A 9,748-nucleotide genomic window follows, 5' to 3' on the forward strand; every position below is an offset into this window, starting at 1 on the left:
GGGTGAGGGCAGGTATTAAGACCAAACAAGGCATTTGGACCAGAGGTCTCCAAGGGTATGGTGAATGTCAAAGCTTTATCCTTTGCTTCCCAGTCTGAGGATACACCAACCTAGGTGGAATGCGCATGGAACCTCTTGCCATTCTTATGATGATTTGTTATTGTTGAAGCTGGGAGATGAGCACATGAGGGTTTGTCATACTGTTCTCTTTACTTTGAGCATTTTTAAATTTCATTAACCAAAAAAGTGTTTAATCATGATACATAGACTCCATCTCAGTGAAATGACCTCTAGTGGGTTATAAGGTCCTCAGTTTTTAGATGTTAATAAAGTTTTCATTTCCATAAGCCAGCTGCTGGCATCTAGATTGTTTGGACTTAAAAACCTGTTCACTACTACAGCTGTGATAGATAATTTATCTTACCTTAAATAAAATGAATTTTAGCAAGTTGGGGTTTCTTGCAAAATACTATGTTTTAAATATCTGAAGTTGGTATTATAACTGCCTCTTGGAATTCAGTGTGAACTTGGATTTGTTGAAATATCTCATGTGTTTTCCAAAGGTTACGAAAGTGGACGAAACTAGAGGGATCGCACATATTTATTTATTTACCCCTAAGAACTTCCCCGATCCTCACCGCAGTATCAATCGCCAGATTACAAATGCAGACTTGTGGAAGCATCAGAAGGATGTGTTTTTGAGTGCCATATCCAGTGGAACTAGCTCTCCTAACAGCAAAAGTGGTAGCACCCCCGTTCCCGGCAGCACTGGAGACAATTTCAGAAAGAGCCTCACAGATGCCATCAAGAAGTCCGTGGTGGACCACACCAGCTCTCTCTCTGTGGAGGAACTGCCACCTCCTGTCCACTTGTCGAAGCCAGGGGAACACATGGATGTGTACGTGCCTGTGGCCTGTCACCCGGGCTACTTTGTCATCCAGCCATGGCAAGAGATACATAAGCTGGAAGTTCTGATGGAAGAGATGATTCTGTATTACAGTGTGTCTGAGGAGCGCCATGTAGCAGTGGAAAAAGACCAAGTGTATGCTGCAAAAGTGGAAAATAAGTAGGTCCTTGGACAAAGCATTTTATTCTACTAAGAAAAATATGTAGAGTGATACCAAGAGTCCTTAATCCCTGCAGGGAGACTTTGAACTACACAAATGGAAATTTTGAATGTGAAATGAGACTAATGATCATGCCATTTTTTGATATTTGAAATGATGTCATTTATCTAAAAATCTAGTGACCATATATTAAATTCCTGTTAAAATGTTAATTATATCTAAAATGAAGGTTTAAATGTTTTTTCTATATTCCTATTAGACAAAATATTGTTTATTTAGAAATAATGTTTTTTATTGAATGACTTATTTTTTTGTTTTGTTTGAATGACTTTTAAATTTTAAAAACAAAGTACTTATTGTAGAAAATTTAGAAAATACAAAAAAGTATACAAAAATCAGCCAATGAGGCATAACCTTTGTTAAACTACTTATGTATTTCTTCTAGTTCTTTTCTATACATATTCATACAATTGGTATATTATTATTATATATAATTATTATATATAATTCCACACCTATTTATTTTGCTTAATCCTGTGAACATTTTTCCATGCGATAAAATTTCTTTGTAAACATTTTTAATGGCTGAATAATAGTCCATCATAAAGAGGAATCATAATTTACTTACCATTCTCTTACATAGGGTTTTTTTCTCCCAGATTTTTCACTGTTCTAAATAACAATGAACATAAATCTTCGTTCACATTTCAGATTATTTATTTATGATATAGACTCCTAGAAGAGATATGACTTGTTTAAAGATGACAAAATTCTTGATATATGTTGTCAGCTGCTCCCAGAGAGCTTGCGCCACCTTTTACAAGGTGCAACAGTACCTACCTAGTTCACTTCTCCGGCCTTCAGACAGTGAGAACCACAATTTCTCATTTGTGAAGTCCCGTTTTCTCACACTTCATATTTGAATCCACATCCTCCTTTCCTAAAGCCCTCCAATGTGTTCTGGCTCCAACCCAGTGAAGCCCAAGCACTGCACTCTATGCACTATAAGGTCACATAAGCCCTAGAGAGGAACATTTTGCCCCCATCCCATCTCCTTTGCCAGCATTTTTTAGGGTAACTGACCAAGCATACTTGATGATGTCACACACAAAGAACTGTTCCCCCATAACACACACACACACACACACACGCCCACACCCACACAAACCAGAACTCAGTTTGAAACTTCAAACTGCTTATTTTATTTTTTATAAAATGCTTTTGTTCATTCCTAAGACATCAAGCATAGGCATTTGTAAAAATTTCATTATTTTCATGAGAGAGAAAAAAGCCTAATTTTTCACTCTTAAGAGAGAAAAAGTGTCCTAGCTCTCATTTTCAGAACCATTCAGAATATAGGTCACAAGCTTTTCATCTTCCCCAAAAAAAACATTTTCACCATGTCATGTTTAAACTGTAAGTATACATGGCTTTAATTCCACACAGGAACATCACTTGTGTAAATTTGCCTACATCAGAACTCTTCACAGAATAATTTAATCACAGTTAAAATGAAACTAATGTTAACTGTTATCTGAAGGACAGATTAATGGTGATTAGCAGTGAGGAGGTCCTACTTGGGGGCCAGGGTCATGTGGGGCAGGAGAACTGCTAATAAACAGAGACTTACAGTATGGCGCTTCAGACTCAGCCCCCTCCCCGCATGGGTCCAACAGTCCTACTCCCAGACTTTAACCAGCTAATTTGTCTCTAGATCATCAAAGATGTCTTATAGATGAGAACAGATTATCTGATATTTTCTTAAACTTCATGAACAAATCAGTGTAAAGTGTTTATTTTTTTTTTATTTTTATTTTTTAGTGTAAAGTGTTTAGAGTTTCTATCTTGCCTATACGCCAGAACTACTTACTAAGCCCTGTCCCCAACTGTGGTAAACTAAGGCTTAGGGATTTCAGATACACCGTTGATTGCTTGGTTTCCAAATCCATCGTGGCTAAGAATAGCCTAGAAAACCTCTTAAAATTCTCCTTCCTCTCCCCAGACACCCTGAATCAGAATCGGGGAGGGGGTTGGAGGACGGGAGGGGTGGGGCAGATAGAACCCCAGAATCAGTGTTTTTAACAGCCTCTCCAGCAGATGATTCACAGGAGGCCTTGTACTGAAATTGGTAATCTAGTCCAAACAGAGGCCTTTAATTAAGCTATCAGCATTGAAAATTAAAAGCTGCAGAGAAGCACAACACATAAGTCTTCTGCTAGCTCTCCTTGCTGCTCTGTACTGCTTATTTATATGCTAAAAGCGCAGACCACCAGCATGTGCCCTGTACAATTTAAAGATGATACTACAGGTAGAAACCAAATATTTTTATCTCCTTTCACACTTACACAAATGTAGCAACCTACACCACTTCCACATATGAAAATTTCTCTTTAATTTGGTCTGATGTGCTTTTTTTTACACAGCTTATCTTCATTTTAGTAATAATTATAATAATAATGATGCTGGCTACCATTTGCCAAGCACCTATGATGTGCCCAGTCACATGCTAGGCTATAAACATGGTTTCTTCAAGTGAATTAAATTAAATATTGCACATGAGATAACTGAAGCTCAGAAAGGTTAAATAGGATCCCAAGGTAACACAGCTGGAAGATGGCCCTGGGGGAAATCCAGCCCAATTCTGTTGGTCTCCAAAGTTCATATGCTTATTATGATACCTTTCTATGTCCCTGTTGTCTCTGTGACTAATGGGTTATTGCTTGCTGCACTGTACACTTATCTGAAGGTTTCTGGAATTTTCTCCCAAAGCCCCCAATCACTAGTGCCCAAAATTGGCCTCTTTGTAGCTTTCTTACTAGAGTTCACCCTATAGCAGCTCTGGGGGTTTTCTGGACCCATTTTCCACCAGCTTGTGCTAGAGAATCCATCCAGTCTGGGCAGCCCCAACCCAATAGCAGGCCCTTCCCTGCTATTGCCTAGGCTTGAGGCTTATAGCTAATGAACCTGTTTCAGAGGGTGTCTGGGTTGGCCATCCAGGGCAGGGCAGGAGTGGAGGCTGCCTCCATAGACGCTTATCTTTTTAGATGTTATAAACAATCTTCCTTTCCTTGGTGTAATAAAACTCTTCAATCATGTAATCAAGACTACAGGACTTTAAGATGGTCCTTCATATTTTAACTTTGAAGTCTAAGCTTTTCTAATTGTAATGATGATAAATATAGGCCCAGAGGAGAAAAGTACATTAATGTGAATTTCTTTCTGATGCCTTGACCTCCAGATCTGAAACCACTTTCTTCTTCCCCCATACTCTCCAATCCTTTCCAGGTTCTTTATTCTAGGCAGTGGGTTGGACTTTGTGTTTTGTTTTGTTTTTCAGTGTCCTCCCTTGGCATGACTAAAATGGTCACATTCGCATTCAAAACGTTTTGTAATCTCTTCCCACATTCTCTCCCCAGTCTTATTTCCTCTTCCATTCTTTCACACATTCAGCCTTCTAGCTCTACTGTGGTGTTTGCTCCACTGCCAATTGCCACGGCCTATGGAATCTTCTGTGCTTTTTCTTCCCATGCATGTCTTCAGCCTGGCCTGGTTCTGACTGCCTCCCTCTGCCCATCTTCCACACATATCTCTTGTCCTAGACCTGTGGCCACCTCTGTCTCCCTATCAGAGTGAAGGGATCTCCTTGCCTTGTCCCTATTGGCCTTCATCTGTTTGATTCTGCTTTAGTGGCGATTGCTGCTTATTGTGTTTGGGCTCCTGCACTAGCTCCACAAGGCCTATAAACAGGGATTGAATGAACAGATGCCATCAAGTAAGCAGGTGGCAAAGCAGAGAATAAGTAACCTTTGTAGTAAGTAACCTTTGGAGTAAGAAGGAACAGTCTCTTTTAAAGCCTTGATGACAGTACAGACTCATATTTCAATAAAAGTCATTTACATTAATTTTTCTTTACTTCATACATTGTTCCCACAAAGCACATGTTGACTTTGTGTCTTTTTCTTTCTTTTTTAATCCAACGCACATCTAGGTGGCACAGGGTGCTTTTAAAAGGAATTCTGACCAACGGGTTGGTGTCTGTGTATGAGCTGGACTACGGCAAGCATGAACTGGTCAACATAAGAAAGGTGCAGCCTCTGGCGGCTGTGTTCCGGAAGCTGCCCTTTCAAGCAGTCACAGCTCAACTTGCAGGTAATTTCTTCAGGATTCGAACTCATGCCATCACACAGTGTCTAGTGTCATTTTGTCCTGGGTACTTAGGGGAACACACACAGTCACTCTCCCTTTCCCCCTTCCCAACTTGTGTGCATTCACACGCATGTTGTCTCTCTCCCAAATATATAAATCTTTAAAAAAGTTAAAAAAAAATCTGAGGATGTAAGTTGGTAGGTGTCTGGGGTACTTATTAAAAATATTGTCCAGTTAGATTTTTGTGGCAGCAGTACAAGTGCCAGCGGCTCCTCTGTGTGCATTCCATTGATAGGTAACATGCATAGTTAGGTGTAGCTTCATCCAGAGGTTCACCAGCATTAGTAGAGAGTGTGGAGCTCAAAAGTATGAGAGATGAAGACCTTCAGCCATCTGGGGCTCTCTGTGTCCCACTGTAATGTGATATGGGGGGTTGTGACCACATGGTGCCACCCTGATTTCCTTACCCTGGGTCATTCCATACATTTAGCACCATAGCAGAAGTGATTTGATCTCAGAAATGAAAGATAATTATGTATATAGATTTTTTCTTTTGACTGGCTTTTATTGGTGATGTCTATCTACATCTATACACAGTGTTATTTTGAAGTATTTTTCAGGATTGTTTTTGTGTGTGTGTGTCTCCTGCTAGATTTCAGAGGAAACTCCCATGGTAGTTAGATATGAACCAAAAAATGGCATTTTGCAGATGAGCGTGGTTACCACTGGTCTGCTTTTTTTTTTTTTTTTTTTTTTTTAAGATTTAACATTTATTAATGAGAGACACACACACAGAGGGAGAAACACAGGTGAAGGGAGAAGCAAGCTCCATGCAGGAAGCCCTATGTAGGACTTAATCCTAGGACCCTGGGATCACAACCTGAGCCAAAGGCAGATACTCAACTTCTGAGCCACCCAGGCGTCCCCACTGGTCTGCTTTGAACTTAGACCTCTGAAGAGTTTCTTCAGATTTAATGATCATGTTTTTGTTTTTTGGGTTTTTTTTGTTTTGTTTTGTTTTGTTTTGACTTTTGAATGTTCAGGTTTTGCTAACAACACGTTGTTAAGCATGATAATTAAACTGTCCAGAGGGGGAGTGCCTGTGAGGAACGAGTGCATGGCACCATCATCCCTGTCACCAGCACCATGGCTAACAGTCACTGGTACTTATTATGTGCAAAGGTCTCTACCAGCCACTCCATCTTGTTGACTTCTCCCCAACACGAGGAGGGTTAGGTACTGTTACTATTGCTATTAACCAGGTCGTGAAACAACAGCTTGGAGGATACTCTAGGCTTCTCTTATTCTCAAAGAACATAACCTACTCACTGTATAGAGAGCGGGTCTGTTAAATTATGTGTGAAATTCCTAGACCTTCATCACTATGGGACATCATTTATAGTTTCTGTAATCTAGTATATGTGGACTTAATTCATGTTAATTTACTAAGATTTTTTGAAAAACACCTATTCTTATCTCAATTTTGTTTTATTTTTTGTATATTTTTTATTGGAGTTCGATTTGCCAACATATAGTGTAACACCCAGTGCTCATCCCGTCAAGTGCCCCCCTCAGTACCTGTCACCCAGTCAATTTTGTTTTAAAACCTAATTTAGAATTCTAACTTAGAATTCTCTAACTTGAGCCCTCAAGCTTAAGATTTAGAAATGCATGAGTTTTACAATGAATCTGGTCCAACGAGTTTATTTTATGATAAGTAAACTGAGGCCTGAGAGGCCATTTGATTTGCCCAAGATCATACCAGTTGATAGAGGAAGAGCCGAGAATGGTCACTGGATCTCCAGACTTTCAATCCAGGGCTCTTGCCATGGTATTGTATATAGTTTTGAAAAATTAAAAAATTTTTTGAAAAATTAGTCTACTCTAGGTGTATGAATTCTCTTCCTCCTCCTCCTCCTCTTTCACTAAGTTATCTGGTTCATCAAGAAAAAAGTCTGTCAATAAGAAACGTATCAATGATATTGATATTTTGAGTACAGTTGACAACAGTGTTACCGATTTTATTGATCTTTTCTTCGCCTTGGTTATCCCCATTATCAGTTTAAGTGTACATATACTTTATATAGGGAAGTGGGCAGTAGTTATAACTTCATTTTATAACACAGCCATCAATTTTAATGAAACATGTGTCTGTAGGTAAAGGTTTACAGAAGTAACCCCATTCAGAATAGGAAAATGGTTTTAAAATTGTTGAGCAACTATCTTTTTATTTTGTTTTGTTTTGTTTTGTTTTAATTAGACAAGTTCTAACCTGGTATGTTTCAGCTACTTTGGAATTGACTGAACAATTTTCCATTATTACGGATCAAAGAAAGGCTCATCTGACCCCTCACTGATCCTTGTACTCCCTGTCTTTCTCCTAGGGGTGAAGTGCAACCAGTGGTCTGAGGAGGCTTCGATGGTATTTCGAAATCATGTGGAGAAGAAACCTCTGGTGGCGTTGGTGCAGACAGTTATAGAAAATGCTAACCCTTGGGACCGGAAAGTCGTAGTCTATTTAGTGGACACATCGTTGCCAGACACAGATATCTGGATTCATGATTTTATGTCAGAGTATCTGGTAGAGCTTTCAAAAGTTAATTAATCACTGCTTCTGAGATGTTGACAACTAATTCAGATTTTTTAGCAATAACAAAATGTAGTAGGCTTTAAAAAAAGAAACCTTATCTCTGCTACAGGGCTCTGACTGCTGTGGGGATTGAAAAGAATACGCTTCTGTTTGATGAAAGATATTTAACAAGTTTTGTTTTAACAGAGTTGACTTTTCAAAGAAAATTTCACTTGAATTATTACTATAATATTAGAATAAAAATGTTTATCAAATAAAAACTGGCTGCCTTATAATTTCTAGGCTTTATAATGTTAAGGTGAAGGATTCCCCTTTCTATTCAAGTCTTCTCTGTGGTGCTGGGTTCCTTACAGTTCAGATTGTGAGAACTTCATGACTTAACTCTGGTGTAGTGGTGTGTCCCAAAGCAAGGGGTCACCAAACCGTGTGAGGACTCCCTTGAGTCTTTAGCACATTAGCATTGCTAGTGGTGCTGTAGAAAAGCAGCCCAGGTGAACCTCAAAGCATGCCTCTCACCCCAAATCTTGAGTGGCAACTCATTGCCCAGAGAGTCCACACCTTCCACAGTAAACCTTATTATCCACTGCTCCCTAACCAGCCACACTGGACCTTTATCTAGCTCCTGAACCCCATGCATGTGCACCTAAGACTATTCTACAGCACCAAACCATGCTTATTCTGTTTCTTCAGCCTGCTGCTCATTCTCCCACCCCTCATTCTTGTTTGCCAGTATCCTCCCTGACTTCCCAGGCTGACCATGAAGCCTTCCCTGGTATCCCTCCTACTCTATTACGTTTTGGGTATTTCTCTCTTGGTACTCAGACCTTCACTGAGCCTTATAGTATATAACTAGTTGTCTGTGCACCCATCACCCCAACTAGATTGTGAGCTCCTTGAAGGAGGGATGGGTCTTAGTCATCTCTCTGATGGTGCACTGGTAAATGTTTGACAGTTGGTTCTGGTGAATGTGGGCAGGGAGTAAGCCTTGATTCACAGTATCTGATGATTCCCAGTATCTGATGATTCCCATGTTGTAAATACTCCCACCATTGTTGAGTTCCCACTAACAATGTGACATCACAATGTAGAGCTGGGAAAAGACATACCCAAGCAGCTCTTATGAGCCTGTACAATGGACTCTGGAACACACCACTTTCTGCGTCTTCCACAACCGACAGGATAATTTTTTTAACACATCAGGCACCCATTATGTGCTTGCTAATTGATAGGCAGGGTGGACTGACGGGATAGGTTGGAGGCCTTCCTTAGCAGTGGTCGAAAAAATGAGCAGGGCCCTGGACTGAGAGGGGATCAATGGGAATGAAGAAAAAAAATTAAAGACCTTTTGACATTTTCAATTAGAATTACTAGTACTGACATTTTAGAAGAAGGAAGTGTCGAAAAGTGAAGCAAAGTCTTAATGTCTGAGAGGCTAGGTTGATGACCCTCACTCCATTTGGGAAACTGAAAATTTAGACTTTAAAAATACTGAGTTTAAGCAAATAGATCTCTACGAGAATATGCATAAACTATTAGAAATGTGGAGTCTTCTCAGGGGAGAGACCAGGTGGGATATAAAAATTCTTAGTCACTTGCTTATTTTTATTTGAGAAAATCTAGGAAAAGTGAGAGCAGAAAGAAAGACCAGATGTTTGAAGTTTTTCATGTAATACATGTTGAAGTTATCTTTCTAGCTTCTTAAAATTTATACTTAATATTTATATCATCAAAATGATTCAAAATTCAGGAATGCTTATGGCATTGCATTATTTATGACAAATAATCATTTAGGATAAAATCAAAATAACTTGACATATAAATATTTAAGTAAAATAAAGTAGTGTGAATGTATTTTATAATAGTTTCTTTCCCTAACAAAAAAACAACAAAAATGCTCAAGTTGCCTACAGCTAAAGAAGAGGTGGTTTCTATTTCACTGACTTTA

The 9,748-nt window shown here is 39.2% G+C and overlaps 1 protein-coding gene across 6 annotated transcripts in view; it reads left to right on the forward strand.

The window, feature by feature from the left end:
- TDRD7 (tudor domain containing 7) overlaps positions 1–8,063 on the forward strand; it is a 72,760-nt gene extending 64,697 nt beyond the window's left edge. For all 6 annotated transcript variants that reach the window (XM_025432259.3, XM_025432260.3, XM_025432258.3 and 3 more), the window contains 3 exons: positions 564–1,066; positions 5,056–5,216; positions 7,598–8,063. In XM_025432259.3, coding sequence (XP_025288044.1) covers positions 564–1,066; positions 5,056–5,216; positions 7,598–7,818 — 885 coding nt within the window. In that variant the 3' untranslated portion in view covers positions 7,819–8,063. The remainder of the gene's footprint in view (positions 1–563; positions 1,067–5,055; positions 5,217–7,597) is intronic.
- Positions 8,064–9,748: the final 1,685 nt, after the last annotated feature.

The sequence above is a fragment of the Canis lupus genome, chromosome 11 (genome assembly GCF_003254725.2).
Source record: "Canis lupus dingo isolate Sandy chromosome 11, ASM325472v2, whole genome shotgun sequence".
In the NCBI taxonomy this organism is placed as follows: Eukaryota; Metazoa; Chordata; class Mammalia; order Carnivora; family Canidae; genus Canis; species Canis lupus.